Genomic DNA, 23,258 nt, shown 5'->3' with positions numbered 1-23,258 from the left:
TTATGTGTTTATTGTGGGGGGGCGGAGCTTTTCTCGTCCACTGGCGTGTCCTTGAGCGGGGCAGGGAATTATCATCACATCACGTACGCGTGACCCTGAACTTTCACCCCACCCCTCGCCATTTCACGGCCTCGCTGCCCTCGTCACAACCCTCTGAGGCACATTTATTACAACTATATAATCCGGTTCGGGCCAAATGATGCTTATTATGTTCAACTTGAACCGACAACTAATGTTTTGATGTGACGTAATTATAAAGTGTCATTTTTGATTTGTCGGGGACGCTCGTGTTCGGGGTGTGCGAGTGCTTCTATAAATCTTCTTATTATTATTATTTAACTGCTCAGCTGGTGTCCAACGCGTCCGTGGTGATTTTGTACATCCTGGAGATCGCCTGCCTGCTGCTGTCGGTGCTCGGTGTGTTCGGAGCCTGCACGGGAAGGAGGTGGTGTTTGATTCTGGTAATTGGAATATTCACTCCCCGTGTTACAAATGTCGGCTGTCAACGGGGATGGATCGGATTTTTTTTTTCCTCCAACTCTGTGACCTTCCCTGTGCAGTTTGCAGCCGGGATGGCAGCAGCCAGTCAAACAATCATCGTGAAAACGGCGCTAAGCTACCAGGACATTTACGAGGTAGACGACACACTCGATCGCGTATTCATTTTACAATCCAATTGAAGAGGCTCTCTTTAGACGGGCGTAGCAAGAGAAGAGTCCAAGTTGCTCTCCATGATGCCTCTGAGTGCCACCGGCAAAGTCAACAGGACTTTGCTTCATAGTATTCAAGCACATGTAAGCGCACGCCATTCATCATCGACGCAGTGTCGTCCCATTTCGACAACTCAACGGAGTGTATTGTGTGTGTGTGTGTGTGTGCTCACCAGTTTAAATGCTGTGGGCTCATCGAAGGCTACAAAGACTGGGGCACAGCCATCCCTGCTTCTTGTCATTGTCAGTCGCCGGGGAAATGCGTGAGTATCCCTTTAAGATACATGCAGTACAATATCGTATGTACTGTACAACATGCAGGCCTGCAAAATAAAATAAATTTGGAATTGAGGTGCATTTACTCAGTTGAATGCTCAGCTGGAAGATAAACTGTTTGATTAAAATAAAGGAATGAAATGAATATATTTTTTAAAAACATTTCTGAATATTTAATGTATTTCAAAATGTAAATTATTTCTGTCTATTGAAAAGCAGAAAAGGGAGTTGAAATCGTTTTAAGAGGCAAAATATCATTGATTGTTTGAAAGCATCTTCAAATGTAAACATTCATCCGAAAGTTGTACATTTTCAATATATTTTAGAATTAAGATAAAATGTGAAGCATGCCACTCAGTGATAGACAACTAAAGGAAAGAAATGGAACATTAAAAAAGTGAATAAGCCATTCAGCTCAGATTTGAAACTAGATTCACCAACATAAACCGCATCCTAAAAGGTACAAAAGTCACAAATAACACATATTCACCTGTACGTGGACCCACTCAATTCATGGTGAAAATTAAACATTTTAAAGAAAACTTTTCGAAGCTCAAAAGTCATCCAAAAGCAACAAACATTTTCATTTCCTGTTTAACTTCTTCTTTGGTGACTGTGGAAGTTAATTACTCGTTTGGGCTTGATTTAACAGCGCCCTCTGTTGCTTTCTCGAAGCACTGCCATTAATTTACGTGTTTTTTTTTTTTTCATGACATTTTTTTTCCCCTGATCAGATACGACTGAGAGGCAGCGCTACTCTGGGGGCTCCAAAGAACCAATACGTCTATCAGGAGGTAAATAATAATAATAATAATGATGTTTTTCAAAATTATGTATTGATTTAGATTTTGTCATTATTGCTGTGTTGAATTCACAGGCTTGCCTACCAATCTATGTCTCGGCATTGAAGCGAGCATTCTCATTGGCCATGGGAATTAAATTTGGAAGTGGAGTGTTCTGGGTAGGTCCCGCCCCCACTCCCCCATTACATTGCATCACCATCCAAGCATTAGTGTACAACTTTTTTTTTTTTTTTTCAGGCGGTTCTGCTGGTGATGAGCTTAAAGCTGATGGTGCAGATGAAGCGCAAACAGGAATTCATGGCCCTGCTGCAGTCCAACCGTTACGTCCCCGGTGCCTTCTAGTCATCACGGAGTGAACCTTCTTTGAATTTGCACATGTAAAACACAATATGCTGTATACCATTAATAACCAGGCCATCACTTAAAATGCACGTAGACCTGACACGTAACCCACATGCATTTTGCCTATAAACGATGGTCCCGTTTTAACATTTATCAAGTACAATTATGATCCGTATGATTATCTTAGCAGGTGTTAACCAGCATACTATCCCAGCATGCACTGGGGGAAATGACATTTCCACACACCCAGACAGGCAGGTATGAATATGTTTTAGAAATGTATGTAACCGACACCTTACGTATGTAGCACAGTGTTTGCAACGTTATATAACCGGACCGCTTCAGGTTTGAATGGCGAAATAGCTGTACACAGAAATGACTGAGAATGTTAACCGCACGTTGTGTGCACACCGGAAACCTCAGTTTGTCTAAAAGCACATGTACGGAGTCGTAAAGTTTGATTTTGCAAACGCTTCTTATTTATTTCATCCATTTCATTTTATTTGAAGGGCAAAATGTGTGCACTTAGAAGCCAACAATGTGTATGCTTGGTGCATTTGTGTTTTTGAGAGTTGGGTGCCCCCGCCCCAAGTGTGTCAAATGAACATATAAGGTAATCGGTTATGTAATCTACTTGATTGTAAATAGTGGAAATAAAATGTAATAATTGTTCCCTTTGGTTGTTGTTGGTTTTTTTTTACCAATACACACATGCGTGGTTATAAAAAGGTAAAATCCCCATCAATTCATGGTTAAACATTTTCTTAAAGTCGTCCAAAAACAACGTTCTCGTTTCCTGTTGAACTTCGTCTTTGGTGACTGTGGAGGCACATTACTCGCTGGGCCTGGTTTAATAGCGCCCTCTGCTGCTTCCTGGAAGCACTGCCACTCATTGCCGTTTTTTTTTTTCCATTCAGTTATTTTCCCACCAGACAAGATTGGTTGTAAATGGTGGAATATGTAATAATTATTCCCTTTGTTTTTTTGTAATACACAGGTTTGTAGTTATAACATGGTAAAATCTCCATCTTTAAAAATGCTCACATAAAGACGTACGTTTTTTCCCAATTTTAATCACAATGTAAAAATATATTAAATGATGAAAAAAGTTACAATATCTCGATAAAGCAAAATTCCCCATGTGAATTAAAATTAAAAAACAAAAAAAAACATCTTGCAATCGTTGACATGTAAATTATAATCATAAGAGTGGAGTTTGAATGCACCTTACAAAGTCCAAATCAAATTTCAATCATTTTATTGCACAACTCAATTTTAAAAACAAAACGATAGGAAACGACCTACACATCACAGTGAAAACATGACGGAATTCCTTACATGCAAAAGACAGTCGAGAAATCCCACACTTGCACCCGATTGCACAAAACACATTCACGAATCAGAGGATGCGTATTTTGGTTAAGTTAAGCTCTGATTCCACACGACGAGAACACACAATGGACGTTAATCATTTCTGGCGCGCCGATACGATCAGGTGAGCTCGGCCGGTTCGGCGAGGACGGCGTAGTTGCCCGTTTTGGCTTCTCGACTGTACGCCACCACCAGCGTGTCCTTTTTCTCTCTCAGCTGACACAAGATGGCGATGCTCAGCATGCAGGACAACACCTGGGGGAGAAACGAGACGACGTCGTTTCAAAGTTCATGGCTGATAAAATTGATGACAATCCGGCGCGTCCATACCCAAAGTGAAGTCAGGCCCATTGAGACGCCCACCGTCGTGTTGATGGCCACGTTTAAATGTGAGATCAGTTTCGGAAGACATGGCTGCAAAAGAGACGCACGTTACGATATGATGCATACGCCGTATGTATATATATATATATATATATATATATATATATGACGTCATGTTCAATAAAATTATACTTCTTTATAAATCATGACTGGCGTGCCCTCTGCAGGCTGAAACAGGCTGCTGTTCCTGGGGGCGGCCACCTGTGACGTAAATGACAACAACGGGGTTGGTAAACAACTTCTATTTGCGTCATCAAAAAAAAAAAAAAACGATGGATAAGGAAACAGTTTGAACACGGGTGGCTCAGCGTAATACGTCAATACACAAGAAAGACGCTCAGTGAGCTCAAGAAAGATCCGCCGTTCTTCGCAGAGGATAAAGAATATATGCCAGTTAGTATTGCTGTATTGTCCATCTGCGCGTTGCTACGGTTTGTATTCAAATATCAGTTTGCTCAAAGCATTACAACGACCGCAGCGTGGGCGCGAGTTTTCCCAACGAGGGTGTTTTGTAACGCACGCTAGCATAAAGCTCGCGGGTTTTTTTGCTCATGGATTTGGCGATGTACGGACGCACAAAGTGTCACTGTGTTTGTTTTCGGTTGAGTTGAACAGTTAACCTCAACTGGGAACGGCGATAAATATCTCAAAGCCTATTTTGGGAAGAATTGTTTACTATCTGCTGCTTTTTTGGTTTGTAAACAGAAGTTGCAGATGAGTTAACTGAAGATACGGATGAGTGAAATTAGATGGGTTTCATAGCACACGGCATTATTTTTCCGACTTACGCAGTCCTCCACGGCGCCCTTGCACAGGCACGACTCGGAGATGTTGTAGCCCCACTCCACATAGCCGTGTTGCACTCCGCAGCACTCCAACTAGGAAGCAAACATGACAACAGGGAAGTCCCTCCATTTTGTATTTGCGCCAACCGATGCCACACCCACTTCGATCTGGGTCTCCGTCAGGATTTTCATGTCCACCTCGCTGGTGCTGTTAATTGGCTGCATGCTCAGGTAGAATTTGGACATGAGCTTAATGATCTGCGAAAGAGAGAAGGCGGACGGGTCGGCTTGCGGCGTCGTTCGTCAGACCGGGTGAGAAAATCTTTGCAGACGCCATACAAGCCGATGATGGGCAGGACCAAAATGGTGATGGACATAGCATACATGGCGTTGATGCCCACAATCATTTCCTCGATCTATGGATTTTGTCAATGTCAGTCTCATGAGGATTTAACAGGAAATGAGAAAAAAAGTCTTCTTTGTTATGGTCATGAGTAGCAGACATAATTTTGCTATAAATTTGACAAACAGTGGCCGCTTTGACTCTTTAGTACATTGTCTTATTGTCTGGCTACATGTGTTGCCGCACCATTGGGTTGAAAGATCTGTTGCTTGTGGGGTGATTCATTTCTCCAACATCAATGCTATTTTCGTTAGCCACTCGTGGCTTTTTGCAATGTGTTTTAGCATGAAGCTAACTTATGTGGACAATTTTTTTTTTTTTTTGCTCACAACTCAAATAAAAGTCGCCTGTGAGTCAAGGTGCCACTGTAACCATTAAAAAAAAAAATGACAACCAACTATATTTGACTCTTATGTTGATCTCTGTGACATCCGCTCTCCTGTGACGCACAACAGTCCCCAAGAGGTAAACCATGATTGACAGTTTGGCAGATAGGAGGCGTTACCTTCTCATCCGCGTGGTACTGCCCGTGGCTGAACAGCGTTCCGGCCAGCATGAGCGCCCCTACAATCTGCGCCGAGAAAAAAAAATAAAGAAATAAATACATAAAATCGCTGACAACACACAATTTGTAACATGCGTTTTTGGGGAGCTTGTAAGATGAATAATTGGTTGTAAAATCAGTTGCGAGAACCCTAACAAACGACGACATGCCATGGAGTGTAAACATGTGAAAAAAAAATAGAAAAACAGCACTCACCGCCATCAGACTTGCGACAACGATAAAACTCCTTTTCAACCAGATGTTCACTTTCCCCATTTTGGATCTACAGCCCCTCCTGCGGTGTTAAAAACAAACCAAAAACTAGAGTGCCGGCGTCTTCTAAAGCCACTGACGTTTGCAGAAGTGCAAAACAAAAAAAGAAAAAGCCCCCCCCACCCCAAAAAAAAAAAGACAAAAACCGCACACCCTCCTCTCAAATGCGACTGTAGAGAGGAAACGGGGGTGGGTGTGTGGGTGTGGGCGGGATTAGAACTTCATTGGGGACTTTTTTGGTGGGGGCGAAACGATTTGGGAAGAAAGCCGAACAGATGTGGACATTGTTCATCCATCGGGCTTTGTTTTTTTCCTGATGTGAGGGGGCGCGGTGAAACTCCTTCCCAAAACGCACACGCAAGTGGTTTGGAGTGGTGGAAGTACACGAAAAAAATAAAATTAAATTAAAAAAAAAAAAGAAAAAAAGTGAACACCCCGACACTTGAGCTCGTCCTCATTGCACAAAAGCATTCAAATCGAAACCTGATGATTGTGATTGTTTTTTTTTTCCCCGCACGCTTCCAAAACGAAAAAAAAAAAGGGGGAAACGGTTTGCAGAGATCCACACTGTCAAGAAGATACTGTCGGGCTCCAGATACCACTGGAAATAATATTTACGGATAGAAAATACAGAAAAGGAATTCCACGAATCCAGTCCAGCCCCCTCCTCATAACATCGCATTTTTGTTATGAAATAGCAACTGTTTAAAATATTTTTTAATTAATATTTTTTCACCAAACATGGTTTGTTTCTAGCTTTATCACTGCCCAACAAATCTTAAAAAAAAAAAAAAAAGTTTTTTTAAAAGAGAGATGCAAGTGCAATTTTTTGGCACAAAAAAAAAAAAAATTTCAAAGAGAGATGCAAGTAAATATTTCTAAATTTTTTTGCATTGATTTTTCCCATTTTTTTCACATTAGGTTTTTACAATAATCAGAAGAACAATATGTAATGCAGTAATATTTATTAATAAGGCCTAAATTCAGCATCTTGTCGATTTTTTTTTTCAAAAACGGTGAAATCCGTATTGCGCAATCAGCATCAAAAATATGTTGAGGGAGACAAAATCGGTTTCTGACCAAAAAGCGGAGAAATTAGCATTTTTTTTTGTTTTTTTGGGGGGGGGTAAATCGAAACATGTCAAGCAGACCAGTGGCTCTCCAACAAATATTTTCTCTTTGCGACACTTCAAACAAGACTTGTTAAAAATTAGTCACGTGAGCGTCTTGGTGTGAGTTGTGGCCTCCAGCAGCTCGTTGTGAGTGTTTTCATTTTGTATTTGTGTTTGGTTCTACATGTAATATTTTGGATTGTATAAGTCGCTACAAACGAAAGTATGACAGGACTCATGACACCACAAACACTTAACTCCGACCTTGCATTACGTGGAAATGAATGACGAAATCCTGAGGGCTATTCCTCGAACTCCAACATGATGATCAGTCGTCTTCTGCAAAATAAAGTACAGCGTGTCCCCGAGCTTCAGCAGACAAGAGCCGACCTTCGGGAGGTCACGCCGAGAGCAGAAAACCATCTGCAGAACACGTCACCTTGGTATTCCGTTTACTCCTTCACATGCCACCACCCCACCCTCCCCCTTTTTTTCCACTTCCCATATCACCCCAGGAGGGTTTGGGGGGGTTCTTGCTGTTTTCTCAGTCGTGGTAAAGCTATGTTGACAAAAAATGTCCCCGTCCACCGTGGGCAAAGAGACAACACGGATGGCAGGGCGGTTAAACGCGACAGGTTACGATTGCCGCGGGTGCCTGGCGAGAGTCGTAAAAGCGTCCAAACATTTGCCGCGGGCATTCTGGGTGCAAATGAGAAACGGTAAGAAAACTGGCATGACGACGGTAACCCGACATACTGTAAGAGGGCATAACACCCCTCGGAAGCGGTTCGCTGTGGATGACCAACAAGGAAAGAACGAAAGAGAGAACAAGCATAGGAAAAAGAGAGAACTGAGTTTGTAAACATTTTAGGATTTTTAATTGTTTTTTGATTACTTATTTTCACTTTCGTTTTTTAAATTCGACTATTTTTCATTGGTTTTTAGAAGAGGTTTTTATTTATTTTTTGAATGCTTCGTTTTAGTTGACCTTCTATTTGCTTGACTTTCAGTTGTAGTTTTGTTTTGTTTTGTTTTTTTTTAAACTGTGGCCAAGCATTCTGTAGTACTGTAAACTACAATTATTAGACTTTTAAAATGAACCCGAAAGTTCACGTAGGAGAAATCTGGAGGATGTTTTGGCTAAAATTATAACGACCCAAAACACTACGAAATAAACCCAACAAGTGTTTTTATTTTATTTTATTTTTTAATGTTAGACAATGGCCAAGTCGATGACCTAACATGAACCTGAGCACATCCCGTGCTGTTACGTTTCACGTCCCTTTTTGTGGTCTCTCCAGCCAAACATGAAAATTGTTTCCATGTCACCATATTTCGACACCTGCCTATATTAGTGAACTAATATTTGGCGGAAAACTATGACCAAACATTGACTGAGTTGCAGTCTAATTGTGACCTCTTGGTGTTGATGCTTGTTTGTTTGTTTGTTTGGGGATTTTGTCGAAAGCCTCGACGGAGTGTGACGGAAGTCAAGGAACAAGCAGTACGGCGGCCCGTGAGGCACATAGGTGATTGACTGTGGGATATTGGCGAGTCATTATGGCACAATGCGGTTTTTTTGGGCTAACTCGGCTGCCGTGGGCGCCGGAAACAAAGCCCAATAATGACTTGTTTTGACGCTGTCTCGAAAAGTTTTGGCATTCCATTTATTTGGAGCTTTTACTCTGCCGCGCATGCGCAAAACACAACCGGTACTTCTTGAGACGAGTGGGAAAAACCCCCCAAAACAAACATTAAAAAATGTCGCTACGGTAACCCAGAGCTCACCCACTGCTTCGACAGCAGATGCGCATTAGTCATAATATGATCAACATGCGGAATGCAGGAAGTTTGAAGAGAAGTTATGCAAGCTTTTGGGATGGCTGAACTATTACGAAGCGGGACCTTTACTTTGGAGCCGTCTTTGATTCGCATTGCGACTTCTTTTCAAGGTTGGATGATGTGAACGCCGTTAGCACTGTCAGTAATTAGTCACGGATTGTTGGAGAGTGAAGGGGAAACCACAATAAATTTAAAAAAAAGTTTTCGCGTCTGCGATTAGTATCTTGATTTATGACGAAATTGTCAAGAAACAGCTGGAGCCGCGGCGGTAGTGAAACTCAACTCAAATAAATCGCCTTTGATCATATTTTCAGAGACAAGTGATGTGATTTAAGCCTTCCAGCGTCAACAGCTCAAGACTTGGGCCCTCTTCAAGGGGGTTGATGATAAGTATTACACAAATTATTCGTCATAGTTTATTTATATAAACTGTGACGGACTATGGAGGAATGTCACTTAAAATTGTTTTTTTTTTTCAGCATTACTGAAGATTAGCTGTCAGTTTTAGCTTGGTGAACTCATTCAGTTTGATTGAATTAAAAATTCACACATTTTTATGACCTATTTCTACTCAATGTATTTTCCCCAAACATAATTCAACGTTACATTTAATTGTTTAATTGAAAATTAAAATGTAAAAATACTTGACTGTAATTTTGAATCATTATTTGATGTAAATTACATTTTAATTAAAAAAACTTATCTGGATCATTTGATATTTCCTTTATTCTGCAAACATTTTGCACTGCATTCATTTAGAACGTTTTTTTTTTTTTTTGTCAAAGTAATTTTACAATATTTTTTGTAGGTTTGAAATCACGCCAAATCTTTCTATAGGACCCATCCAGAAAATGTTTCAGAAAAAAAATCAATTTTGACTAGGCTAATGCTCTCGGCAGTAGTTGTTACGCGGGCTCCCTCTAGTGGTATAAAAAATAATCTCTGGTGTTCCGTTACAAACGACGACACTAACTTTTAGGTGCAAAGCATGTCAATTTAATCTTCAAATGATTCGTTTTTTAAAATTTTCTAATATCAAATCACAGTGTAAATATTCCGAATGGGCAAAATGTTAGTGTTTTATAAAATTATGTATAAAACAAAAATGAAAAAGGACGCACTCACCATCATCAGGCTTGTCATCACAATGAAACTGTACACGTTACCCAATTCGCCTCCGGGAAACTTCTCGTGGAAAACTTCTTCGCAGGAAAAAAAGTTAATAAATAAAAAATAAGTGTGGACAGTATGCTGTATCTAACATTTTTGTTGTCTTAAAGTGCTGAGTGCAGCCGTGTCCACAAGAGGGCAGTAAAGTCACGCCAGAAATATTAGATGAGATTCAAACTTAATTGGAAGTTGATTTGAACAGCGACCTGAAAGAATAAAGTAACTTTTGGGGTTTTTTGGGAGGGAGTGGGGGGGATGAAATTAAAGTAACGGCAACCTTTTTTTGACTGAACATAAGTAATTCTTTTTACTGTTTTGAATTTATTTTGGTCGTTATGGATTTCACGTAGCATAAACGGCTCGTTTATGGTTTTCCAACCCGCGACAAAGTGAGTTTGACGACCAGCAATTGTGCGTCGTCAGTGGTGCATTTGAATCGAAAACCCCTTTCCAATTTCCTTCAAATCTATCTTACGTAACCCTTTTCATATCGGTCGCTTGCTTTGTCGTGAGTGTTCCTTGTTGCCATGGCGCCACAAGGATGAATGGTGTTTGAAGGGCAAATGGAGGGAAAGGCCCCCCCCAAAAAAAAACATTTGAATTCGACGAGATGGCTGTAAAGAATGAGCCCGTGCACACACACGTATACACAATAATACAACATGTGTAGTGTTGTAAAAAAAATTAAAAAGAAGCTTGGAAAGCAAGATTGATTGACTTATTTTGTGGGGTGGGAGACTGGGCCGATCCCATGCAACCGATACAGTGCACGGGCAATGAAAAGAACAGGATCATGTGTCGCACCAGTTGAATAAATAAGAGCATTTTTTTGGTCTGTCGGGCGCAGCAGACGGAAAAATGGCAAGCACTTTGACGATGATTTTAGGATGAAGTTATCTGAAGATTACAGTTGGAAATGTCGAGATTAGTTTACTGAATTATAAAATACTTTGTGGCCTTTTTTTCCCTTTATCTTGCGTTTGCACTAATACTCCATAGGTTAGAAAAACGAACGAAAAAAAAACCCTAACACAAAAAAAAAAAGAATAACAAACCTGCTTTAAAAACTAATTAAAAGTAAATTAGTTATTATTTTTTTAAAGTCAAATTACGGCGACTTAATTTACTGTGCAGGTCCACTTTTTTGCAACAAGCAAGTCTTTAATTTTCATTGTATTCTATTGATTTTTTTTTTCAATTTCTATTAGCGATGTTCTTTTCTCATCATTTTTCAAATGGCTGCCTGCGCGCTTTCAAGCTCATTTGAAAGAATGATTCGAAAAATCTTGAAGGACTTCCTTTCATCGGCCCGCTCATGTTGAAAAAAATGCATTTTATACGGCGGAAATCTTTTTCGGTTGAACCCTCCAAGGACGTTTATTTTTTTTTTCCTTTTTCTTTGCAATTGAACAGAATATCTCCAACTAAAGGTTGACGACTGGAATGCGCCACAGTCGCCATGGCAGCGGCATAAAGGCAGCTTCCAGTAGTTGCCGTGCGAATGGAGCACACTGGTCAACATCAAATTTTAATCAGAGAGGACTTTATGTCTCCCTAAAGATACGTTTGACGCTGATTTCAGCCTTTTGCTGTGCCCTGTAACCTGATAACGTCGTAAGCTGTCCACTGTAGTGACCGCTGTGCCTGAAAGGGTTCAAAAAATGTCTTTAATTTTTTTATTTTTTAAGCAAATCAAGTTTTTGAGATATGTTCATTTATTCGGTTTTAAGTGACTAACAAAACTTGACAAAAATTCGGAATCAGCCCCCCGTCCCCCCAAAAAAGATCGAAAAAAGTTAACTTGCATCTCTTGATTAAAACATTTACCCCCCACAAAAACATCGCAAAGGCCACCTAAAAAAAAAAATGCCAATGTTAAAATACAGTAGCATACTAGGCCTAAGTGTTCACAATTGAGAATTACATTTTATTCCTAAAAGGTATGTTTCATGTTTTGTAAACCACTGATACATTGTGTACATTTTAAACATTTAAGCTACTAAACAGTCTCAGATGCAATACACGCCCTTAACGACTTTTAAAAATTGTTTAGATTTACTTCGCAACGTTTTGTTTTTTTTTTTTTTTTTTGTCATGCCACCATTTAAGCGCAGCAATTCACCTCTGCGCCTGTTGCCAAGCAACTCCTGACATTTGAAGGATGCTTGATTTCCAAGTTGTTTGTATGCTGTGCACATAAAAAATAAAAACTTTTTAAAAAAATGTGTTTACGTCATCCGTACTGCATCACGCTAAACTATCCGAATAAGGCAGTGCAAAAAAAAAAAAAAAAAAAAACGAGATTACTCACCAAGCGTCTTCCTTAAGGAGCTGGAATAATTACAGGACAGGACAGGACAGGCCCTCGATTAAATCGGCTTTCTGTTTCCAAAGGGCATCTTAGTCCGACTAAACGAGAGTACGACCGTTAGCAGGCGTTAATTCACTTCTTTGCGGCGCCGAATGATTGGATGAACCCCTTTTTTTTTTTTTTTTTTTTAGTTAATCTTTAATGAAATGATTACATTCACAAAAAAGACATGTCGGGGTTACCTCCAGTGGGATTGTGCTAATGTAACATTTTTTTTTTATGTGCAGATTAAAATCTGTTCTTTGAGGATGTATAAATACCTCCGAAATATTAAACAGACTTTGTCCCTTCCATTTATAATCGCGTGTCAATTCACAAACTTTCTATATGTGGTATTTAGCCTAGCATGCTAGCTAAAAGTGTCAGCGAGCTTCATGTGAGGGTGGTTTGCATGTGTTGACACGTTTAACAACTGAATACAATCATTTATGTGCCACGGCTTCATGCTAGGCGTTGATGCTTTATGATCCTTTCTAAGTGCTTTGGTACTAACTATACTAGTAAGCCAAGCTAAGATACCCACAACGCTGTTTTTTTCTTCTTTTTTCCCCTCGCCCGATATAGGCGTGAGGATGTGCCGCGCGGCCGAGTCTCTACCTCTGAGTCACATTCCTTCCACTCTCATCCCACTCAAACACAGACGGCGCCTTCAGCTGCGAATGTGATGCCAGTGATACATTCAGACGCCGGTAATCAAATGATGCTAATGAAACAAAGAGGCCCGCAGCGCCTCCGGGCACCAGTCCGTCTGAGCTGATAAACACGAGCCATCTCGACCGAGAGGCATTCTCGATATGCGGGCGGCTGGTGACATACTTTTCCCGTTTGGGAAGAACACGAAGAAAAATTCGACTTGAATGTTTTCGAAGCCACCGACATTTGGAGCCAGTGGCAGATTCCTCACCGGTTTGATTGAAAGCTGATCGGCTTTTGTGGTCAAATGAAGTGATCTCGTAATTTGAGAAAGTTGTCGTGGACAATTGCCGTATGTGCCTTCATTTGACATTTACTTTTCATTTTAATCCAAAGGAGTTGACTTACTCTTCCACTTGAAAGTAATTGAACTGGAACACGTAAGAGGGAGCATATCAATCCTATTTTGGCCTCGCCTCCACTATCTGCCTTTGGACTTTAAAAGTTCATTTTAAAATTCAGTGATTTGTTTGTCAAATATCAAAAAATAGTCTTGTCCAAATTTTGTTTTGACAAGATTTTGGGTCATAACAAATTGAGCAGGATCGCGTAAATCCTGCTTGATTAGAAGAGGATTAATAATAGAGCGCTGAAATCAATAATCCTGGCTGGATTGTTAAAAGGAGTTTATCGGGAAATATGACTGCGTTTCTGTGACCATCGTGAGAGTGAACGCACGTTGTGAATAGGTGTCAGATCATCAGCAGACATTCAAGGACACGGCGTTTGCTGAGGCTAAAGTGATTAGCTTGTTGCCCAATTGGTTTAATGTGCAGCGAGAATAGGATTCATGTCAATTCAACTTTGCGATGGGATTGTCCTTTGAGGACGACAGATTGATTTTCGATTCGGCCGTTCCCGCCACCAAGGTTCGTTTTTTTTCTTTGCTTTGCTGTCTGTTTAGCTTCATGCTAACCAGCCATGCAAACTTCCATAGCTAGGGGGAAGGATGGGATTGGCAATATTTCTACTTTGCAAATGGCCGCACTTGAAAAATTTCAACATGCTGATTGAAGTGGAGGCACCGGGCAGAAAGACAATCAGTGGAGCGCAGAAGTCTTGACAAGACGCAGCCAGTGGCCCTTCAGTATTTTACTCGCTTAATTGTTGCCACTGACTGCCCTCTGATTGACTGGCGCGATCTTGCCTCGTCGCCGAAAGCAGTAATTTGTCGCGTTTTCTTTCAATTGTGTCCGTCCTCTCTAATGGACAGTGTGCCACAATTAGTTAGCGGGTGAGACATCCAATTAAAACCGAAACCAGCGATTTTCACTGTGGCGCGGGTACCGCTAATGGTACGCTCGCTCCCTCTTATCGTGTGTGAAAGAATCTTTGCCTAAGTGTAGTTCGGGTGTATTTAAATGTTAAGTTAAAAAAAAAAAAAATGTGTCGATTACCTCAGGGTGATGTTTTCATAGCCGGTCTGGTGGAAAACTCAAAACATTGTTGAGCAAGGGTCAAAAATGATCCCAAATCAGAGAAACTGTGAAAACAAGCACAGCCCCCCCCCTCCCCCCCAACAAACAAACACTCACCACTTGTTATAACCATCAGACAAGGACAGAAAATATAAAGCACTTCGCTGATTGGTGGAGACACCAGGAAGGGGCGGGGCAGACACCAGGAAGGGGCGGGGCAGACACCTGGTGAAAACAAACCGAGTGGAATACATTAAAAACATGACACGTGACAGACGTCGTCTACAAAAGGCAAGAGACGAGTTCTTTGCCCCACTCCTTGCTGTGGCAAAAGCTTCCCGGCGATAAGTGATGAAAAGCTTTCAGACCGTCGCTAACTCCGCCGAGCTAAATTTAGCGACCAGTGTCGCTCGCGTCGCTTGATGGCGACAGCGCGCGGGCTTACCTTGGCTTGACTGGCTCATTAAGACGCCGCCGAGTGCGGCGCGTCTATGATCTCTTCCACCCCGCGGGTGACACGGAGGCAGCCGTGCCGGATCAGAGGCTTTTCTGCTGATCAACTGGAACGTACGAACTAAATATTGCATCGTCTTTTTTTTTTTTTCCTTCCTCTCTCCCGTTAACCCGCCGTGCGCCCGTGTTGATCTTTAAGTCGTCGTTATCGAAGCTCGATAACACTCCGTCGACAGCGCAGAGTGCGCAACCAACCGTTAATATTTGTACTTTTTCGCTGGCGCTAGCTAATAAAAACACGAAATCTCTGTCTCCTTCCAATGCAAAGCCGCGTAAAAATGCACCGATACCACACGCGCCGATACCACCTCACCAGCCTGACATGGTCCCCGGCGCATTCGTCATGCCGTTGAGAGCGCAACATCCATCCTATGCCCTCTTAACCGTGACTAAAGAAAAGCTAAAAATAAACGGAGGAGTACACATAAGTATCCCACGTGCTCTGAGGAGTGAAAGTGTCATAATGGGCAGCTGGAGAGGCTGCAGCTTCCCGCGCACCCGCATCCCGCCGCGTTTTTCCGGCACCGCGTTCGCGCCTAGCGCCGCTGTTTTGTTTGCTTCTTCCTAATGATTATAATTACGGCGACCCCCCCCCCCCGGTGAATTGACGCTGCCGTTTTCCCAGAGTCCCTGCACTTAGCTTCTCCCGCTAAACAATACCCTCGCGGGTTGTCAGTGAGGGGCTCCATGTCACCGCGTGAGTAATTTAGAGTGTTAGCGTGGCTTTTGGAGTACGTGTGCGGTATGAAGCCTGCAAATGGAGCCTCCACTCACGGCACCTGAGTCACACCGGGCTCTCGAACGCCGGCCTCATTACACGGCACTTAGCGAGATTTGAATGTCACATGGTGGTATGATCTTGTTTTGCTACCGTATAGAAGAAAAAAAAAAAAAAGGTTTGGCATCGCCGGCGTGTTTTGAATCAAAAGCAGTTTCGAGACGTGTAAGGGCTGTGAATGACTTTTTTTTTTTTCTTTTTCGTCAAGGTGCTCTTTTCATGTCTTATTAAAATGACGGTTCTGTTCGCCATTGGCACTTAACGTCAAATTCCAGGTCTGAGTTTTTTTTTTTTTTCCTGGACTGAACTTTCAAAGATAGAAAACTTGAATGACAAGCGCGATGAACATTTACGCACGATTATTTTTCGAATTGACGAGTTCGAGACGACGGTATGTGCGATCGTCCCTGCCGCTCTTTTGTTTCCCAGCATCTTTCATTTGAAGAAAACTCATCCTGCCTCCTCCCCAGGCATGGGAGTGTGTTGTGGGCGGATGTAGGATGCAGAGGATTCTTTTCCCTTGAATTAAAAAAAAAAAACACACACACTCCCGGCCCTGACTGTTTACATCTCCGTGGCACGTCTGTGGCTGTTTCCATGGCGACCCGAGTAAAGATAGTTAGAATGCCTCCGAGATCCACTGCCCCCAAACGGCACTTAATGTGAGACGTGAGTTGAAAAGCGAATAGGTGAGCGCGAACGGGCGGTGAATGGAGATGGCCTCGCTCGCAATTACATCCGTTGAAGAAACGATGCCACAAAAAAAAATACAGTTTTGGGGGGGGGGGAGTCAATGACTTTGGCATTCTGATGTTCCATAAAGTCTCTTGCATATAATATGCATGCGCTTGCAATCAAGTATTCAGCGTCTGCGTTTCCATAAATAGAACGGGAAGGCGGTGTTTTTTTTTTTTTTTTTTTGTCAAAGGGATGTTCACTCTCGTCTGCTAGAATTGTCGCTTCAGCTTCAGGATTTTTTTTTTGTTTTTTTTTTTTGCTGCACTTTAATTCATTCAGCGCCAGCCATTTTCAGAGCCACCTTTACACTAGCATGTGATTTTTATTTCTTCTTTTTTTTTTAATACACGAAGACAAAACTGGGACTGAATGCCTGGATTAAAAAAAAAAAATGAAAAAAATTCCATGTTTTTTTTAAAGAATCCAGGCATTTTATTTTCATGTTTTTTAAATTTTATTTATGTATTTATTTTTTCAAAGAATCCAGGCATTTCAACCCAGGTACGTCTTGATGTATTTTATTTTTTTTAATTAAAGTCAAAAATAAACGACTGGATGTGACAAATCTGTTTTCTTTTTTCAGCTTCTGCGCCTATCGGGCGAAAGGTCAGAGTGGCCTGTATCGCTTTGCTCATAGTCTGCTAGTTAGCGGGTTAAAGTTAGAAATATAAACGTGTTCGTAAAAAAAAAAAAAAAAAAAAAAAAAAACAATTACATCACTCAATGTAAATCCTATTGCATGACAAGATGACTTTTTTTGAAAAAGTTAAGAAAATGCATCATGCTCACCAGAGACGCTGATTATGAAACATGTGTTTGGCTAGTGGAACTCGTAGGACGGAAACATTTTGACACCATTTTGGGCCAGCTGGCTGGCCCCGTGCAGATGATTTTGAAATCCGACTCTCAAGGAACGGTCCCGTTGATGACAGAGTTGAGTTTGGATCAGGCAGCGTACGGATTCTGAAGGCCCTTGGGCAGATTAGATTCACATGGCAACACTGAGGCTGAAACCTGATTGGACAAAAAAAATAATAATTAAAATTGAGGCTGTACAGAGAAAAATTTAAAAACAATGATTTAATTAAAATATTAACTGTACTTACCTGTAAATTTCTCTCTTTTTTTTTTTGGAATTCATAACCCCGCCCAAAATATCACACATGCATAAGTTGAGAATTAAAACGAGCACCCATTCATGAAAAGATAAATAGTTTATGTGAATCCTTCACTTCGTATCCACTTTTATACACATTGTTCTCAACATGATATACAGTGTCTTTTTTTTTTTTTTTTTTTTTTTTAGCCTTTGACACAAATTTTTTCTCTTTTTAAGCATGCACTTCAGATACAGACTCGAAACTACAATTCGTCCCCACGACAGAACATACAAAAACGTGAACTTGGAATCAAAGAGCTCGACGACGTTCCGGAGACACGATGGACAAAATAAGCACAGCGTTGGGCGACCGTGACTTTCACAGGTAAGGGTCATGAACGGTTAGACACAAAAATACACGTTTGGAATTCAGAAAAATAAACCGATTTTTTTTTTTTTTTTTTAACGTTTCCCCCCCAGAATTACATCATCTTAAAAATACACAAAGAACGGTACTCCTTTGTCACATTCAAGAGTAAAGCAGCGTGTGTACTACACAAGGAGGGTGATGGGGAGTGGGCGACACATCGACAATGCCACCTGACAGTCTCCCTCTGCCATTTTTTTTTTTTTTTTTTAAACCTTCAACCCTCTCTTTTTTTTTTTTTTTTTTTAACTGGAATCACAGTGTGGCTTGGCGCTTTCGGTTTTTGGGATTATTGCAAATTGACCAAGGAGCATTAGGGCCAAACTGGAAGGAAAAAACAAAAAGGGGGGAGGAATACAGTCAAGAATAAAATCGTTTTTGGAAAAAGTGATCCTGCGAGAAAACTTTCGAGGGAAATGAAGGACTAAAATGAATGACAAATTTGACAAGAGGATTTTTTTTCCTCCAAAATACAGTGAGAGTCTTGATGATAAATATATGATTAAAGTGCATCTGACATTTTTTTTCGAGAATACTGAACTTTTGTATTTTTTTTTCCAGAATTTGAAGAGGCAGAAAAGAAAAAAAGTAGTTTTAAACTCGCTTTGATTGGCCACGGTTGTCGGCTGTGACCACATCCACAGCGGCGCAGCCCGCCAAAGTTGCCACAGCTGTGCATGTACAGGTTTTACGCTGGTCATGAAAATAGAGCCCATTGTCGGATCGTAATCATTTCAAAATGTTCATTTTATTCTGATATATATTTTTTTTCTTTTCAGTGTGGCCCTAGTACACCTATCACAAAATGGATCTGATTATTTGGGTACAAGGAATTGCTACTGTGCAAAAGCAGCCATTATAGAAGTCCCACTTTTTTGTAAAAAATATATCTGTATAATTCGTAAATTTCTGCTACACATTTTCTCCCAGAAAAAAAAAAAAAGACAGTTGGATGCATTTGGAAGAATTAACTGATTTTAGCCACCATTGAGTTATGAGGAAACCTCTGCTCATAATCATTTGGTTCCATTTGCAGCACTTGACGCAGGGTCGTTGCATGTTCAATGCACAGTGGGAGACTTCTACAATGGCGCTTGTATCGCAGTGGGGGTCGGGGGTGGACTCTCTCGTCCGTTTCTGTGCTAATCTCGAAAAGTGACGACATCCAAAGCCCACCGAACATGACCTTCCAAAAATAGGATATGCACATACATCAATACACAGCAGAGCATTTGAACCGACTGAAATTGACCAAAAGCAGAGATGTCACGTTGACTCAACTTAGCACGGTTGTCTCTCGAATATACTGCATGTCCAGAATAAGAAAACACTCTATTTTAGAACACAAAAGTGCCTCGACGGACAAAAAAAAAAAAAAACACTTATTGCAAGGAGGGCGGCGCGAGCGAGATTTGAGTGTCTTGACGGTGCAATTTAGCAACCAAATTGCGTTGCCGCGGGTGACTTATTTACACACGTCTATTGGCGCTCGGGGGTCCCGTCGGCTTATTTGGCCTCCTGCTCGGGGGATTAAATGCTTTGTCACCGTCCTCTTGGATTCTTCGGGGGAACTTCCTCCTCCGTGTGCCGAGTCACGGGGCCGACGGGGTCTCCCTAGTGGTTTTTGCGTCGACTCCCTCCTTTATTGTCCTGTAGGAGCGGCTGGAATGCCTCCAAATGGGGTCTTCCCACTGCAATAGGTCCTCATATTGTTATACAGTCTCCCCCCGGCGGGTGGGCGGGGTGGCGGGTGGGTGGGGTGTTAATCAAACCAGAAATGAATTCTCAGCCTGTCTCCGTCAAACATTTTGCCATGCACGTTCGATCGTTTGAAATACATGCTCAAGGATGAAACGGACATGGTGTCTTCAACCGTTTTCGATGGAGGTGATCAATAATTTAGTCCGCAGACAAAGTGGAATGTTTTTGAAGAGCGCCCGTTTGGATTTGATTTTTCGGTGGGGCCAATCTATGCGCAAAAGAGCATCATCTGCAAGCCAGTTGCTAGGCAACTCTTTGCTACTTGGAGTAATGGCGGAATGGGTGAGGTCCAAGTGTGCAAGCCCACACCTGTTGGGAGCAGACGGGGAATTGAGGCGTATCGTGGTGTGGCGTCAATTCGCGAAGGCCTCGGAAGGATATTTGCGTTTCGTATTTCTGGGAAGAAAAAAAAACGTGGAATGGAAATAAGATGTTTTATCATTAACCCTTTCATGTACCCTGTAACATGATAAGCGGTCCACTGTAGTAACCGCCGTCACCTAAAGGGTTCAAAAAAAAATTTTTTTTTTGAAAGACAGGTGTTATCGTGATGAAAAAAATATTCAGAATGTCTGTGAATTTATTTTGGAAAAAAGATTCATGGTGCCAGAATAAAGTTCGAATAATCGTAGGACAAAACTGCAATGTTGTGAGAAGCTGAATATGAGGTAGGAAAAATAAGATGTGATGTTACGAGAGTAACAAAAAAAAAAATCAGCTGAATGAAGTCGGAAGATTAGCACAAAAAATTAAAAAAAAGAAACTGAGGATTTCAGTTGAATAAAATCATTATTTGAGCGACTTGAGAAGAAGAGTGGGCTTCACTCGAGTTTCTCGTTTCAGCTGCAATAAAATCCGCCGTCTTTTCATGAACGTCTGCCTTAAATACATCCTCATATTTCTTCGGCGTTCCTATTCCTCCATTCATAGTCGACATTCCACAAACAAACCCAACTAAAATTGCACGACACGACCGGATCCTCTCAACTCAAATTACATCTCGATATCCTGTCAAGGCACATCCCCCTCACATATTTAATCAAACCGAATCAAAACATATTCCGGTCTGTCGTCTCAGATTATTGAACAACCTCCATCGTTTAGAGCGTACAAACCCAAAACAAACAAAACAAACAAAAAAAAAAACAGTGGTAGTGAAAGGCTAAGGGGATTCGGCATTGACTCCTCCCACACACCCATGCAGAGGGTTACCTTTCTGCCAAGGCGCTGCTTTCCCCCAAAGCCATTAAGATAGAACGCCACTCTCTGCTTGTGTGAAACCAGTAAACACCATCTCTTTGCAGTTATCTGAGAGTGAACAACCAGAAACATACATACAACTTATACGCGTGCATATATGTGCAGACATGTGGACAGGAAAGAAGAACACCCCTCTTTCAAGATTTTTGACGCATCGTGAAGTCAATTACTTTTTTGGGTGGGGGGGAGGATAGCTTTGCTGTGACTGATGTGAAGTGATTTTTTGTTTTAGTATTAGAGCCACATTTTTTTAATTATGAGTGGGGGGAAAAAAAACGTAAAGTTAATGTAGGGGTCTTACAATGTCAAAGTTATGTCGCAACTTTAAAGTTGTGATAATTAGGGGGGGGGGGGGGGGGGAAATGCGATGTTGCCAGAGTAAAAATCTTTTCACATTTACGTTATGAATTTGAAACATGTCATACAGACACAAATTTGTCATATTGGAGGGACAAATGTTACGAGAATAAATATGTGCAGCTCATTTTTCAGATTTTCGGAATAAATCAATAAATTCTGAGGAAAAAAAAGTCATCAAGTCACAAGAACAAAATTGAAGGAGTAAAATTATAACATAAAAATGGAACGTTCCGATTTCAAAATGTCAAATTAATCTTCTTTGAACCGCGTATTTTGTGGAGGCCAACTCAACAGCGCCTCTGCAGGTCCAATCCAAGTACTGCGCTCAAGTTTACCGATCCATAAAACCCAACCGAAAGCAGGTGTTAAGTGCTTCCTTTTTTCACATGGCAGCAGATATATGATATTTTCACAGTGTGCGTGGTGCGGTCGCCCCCCCCCGGCAACATGGCTTGCAGACGACAATGGTTTACAGATTGCAGTCCATGCAAAAAAAAAAAAAAAAATTATCAGGTGACGAGGAAAAAAAATAAAATAAAATGAAAATAAAACGAAGCAACGGCTGTCTTATTGTTTTACGGAAGCACACCTTTCTCCTCTCGGCATCCAAAAAGAGCGACATCTAATATCCCTGATTGCAAAACATGTCCTTCATTAAATGTGACGGCTGCTACTTTGAAAGCCATCAGTCCGTTTTTGTTTTTTTTTTTTTATTTATTGCAATATGACAATATCAAATCCAAAAGTAAATAAATAAAAAGGGAAACTTCAAGTGACACAGGAGAATAGCCAAGCACGCTTTGACGGTAGTCAGTCGATCCGCCTTTGCTACAGGTGCTGAGCGATCTCGCACAGTTCAGTTTGTGATCGGATATGGAGCGGGTAATGCAAAAAAAAAATACTAAAATAGTGTGGCGGCGCCGGACGTCTCACAGGATGGAGGGAATAGGGGAACGGGAGCGCCGTAGCGGGCAGGGCGATCCGTAGGGCGAGGTGACGGGAGACAACCTCAGGGCGTTAGCGGTCATGCCTGCTATGTTGTTTAAGCTGCGAGATTTCTCGTAGCCTTCAGATGGAGCGCGACAAAGACGTGGAAGTGGAAGTGGTGCAGGGGGACATGAACACACACAGGCAGGCAGGCAAGGCAGGCAGGCAGGCAGGCATCCGAGTCCAGGCCGATTGAACCGTGGCAAGACAGGAGACAGGAGTGAAACAGAGCAACTGTCACATCGTGTATGGTGACTGCATGCGCGGATTATTTCCCGAACGGTCACAGTAGGGCACGATGAAGTCGCACTTGAAGTCCAGAATGACCATCAGGCCAAATTGGAGTATGTCTACTTCCCTTGTCATCAAAAGTTAGCAAAGAGCAGATTTTTTTCGATAGCTCGAAAAAGATTATGCCGGGGCGAATTGACGAATGATGGAAAAGTACGGAAAAAGGGAGGGACTAACGCACAGGTGTCAAAGTAAAGGCCCGGGGGCCAGATCCGGACCGCGACATCACTTTATGCGGCCCGCAAAAGTGTCAACTTCCATGATCCTTGCTAAAGTCCGTACCGAAATGTCAAATTGTGACTCGTGCTATACCGAACAAACAACCAACAAAGAGCTGTTTTTAAGCGGTGACAAATTCATCGAAAGCTCAAGCGACAGCCGAAACTTCTCAGCTCGGTTACAGGTTTTCCCTTGATGGATGCGCGGTTAAAACTAACGACGGACTGGCGATGACAGTTTTAGTTCCGCTTGAGATAAAGACGGACGGGCGAATGACGGACCGGCAACACTTACTGACTGCTGATTTGTTTCGAGCGTATGAAACTAA

General features: G+C 41.6%; 3 protein-coding genes and 2 long non-coding RNA genes across 8 annotated transcripts in view; 1 reads left to right on the top strand and 4 right to left on the bottom strand.

Moving 5' to 3' along the window:
• ccdc146 (coiled-coil domain containing 146) overlaps window positions 1-1,694 on the bottom strand; it is a 51,499-nt gene extending 49,805 nt beyond the window's left edge. The window contains 2 exon segments of the mRNA XM_019866061.1: window positions 884-983; window positions 1,477-1,694. Of these exon segments, the coding sequence (XP_019721620.1) occupies window positions 884-952 (69 nt within the window). The 5' untranslated portion in view covers window positions 953-983; window positions 1,477-1,694.
• A 1,423-nt stretch (window positions 1,695-3,117) lies between these two features.
• On the bottom strand, window positions 3,118-4,986 carry LOC109513540 (tetraspanin-8-like). The gene is made up of 5 exons (XM_019866060.1): window positions 4,834-4,986; window positions 4,675-4,764; window positions 4,019-4,087; window positions 3,833-3,916; window positions 3,118-3,757 (listed from the first exon to the last, which is right to left on the bottom strand). Exons 1-5 carry the CDS (start codon window positions 4,915-4,917, stop codon window positions 3,623-3,625), a joined length of 462 nt encoding a protein of 153 aa, XP_019721619.1. The 5' UTR covers window positions 4,918-4,986; the 3' UTR covers window positions 3,118-3,622.
• Window positions 4,987-4,994: 8 nt separating this feature from the next.
• On the bottom strand, window positions 4,995-6,122 carry LOC109513543 (uncharacterized). The gene is made up of 3 exons (XR_002167795.1): window positions 5,835-6,122; window positions 5,580-5,645; window positions 4,995-5,087 (listed from the first exon to the last, which is right to left on the bottom strand). It is a non-coding gene; the product is annotated as an uncharacterized LOC109513543 (long non-coding RNA).
• A 1,811-nt stretch (window positions 6,123-7,933) lies between these two features.
• Window positions 7,934-18,011, top strand: LOC109513631 (uncharacterized). Its single transcript, XR_002167835.1, has 2 exons — window positions 7,934-8,955; window positions 17,863-18,011. It is a non-coding gene; the product is annotated as an uncharacterized LOC109513631 (long non-coding RNA).
• The window catches only part of kcnc2 (potassium voltage-gated channel, Shaw-related subfamily, member 2), a 27,941-nt gene continuing 22,404 nt past the window's right edge, over window positions 17,722-23,258 (bottom strand). For 2 of the 4 annotated variants that reach the window (XM_019866199.1, XM_019866202.1), the window contains one exon: window positions 21,420-22,499. In XM_019866199.1, coding sequence (XP_019721758.1) covers window positions 22,363-22,499 — 137 coding nt within the window. In that variant the 3' untranslated portion in view covers window positions 21,420-22,362. Of the gene's footprint in view, window positions 19,744-21,025; window positions 21,122-21,419; window positions 22,500-23,258 lie in introns of those variants that run through there. The other 2 variants (XM_019866201.1, XM_019866200.1) reach the window with 2 other exon arrangements.

Source organism: Hippocampus comes, unplaced genomic scaffold, assembly GCF_001891065.2.
Source record: "Hippocampus comes isolate QL1 unplaced genomic scaffold, H_comes_QL1_v1.1 scaffold50, whole genome shotgun sequence".
In the NCBI taxonomy this organism is placed as follows: Eukaryota; Metazoa; Chordata; class Actinopteri; order Syngnathiformes; family Syngnathidae; genus Hippocampus; species Hippocampus comes.
This window is presented reverse-complemented; position numbering and strand designations above follow the sequence as displayed.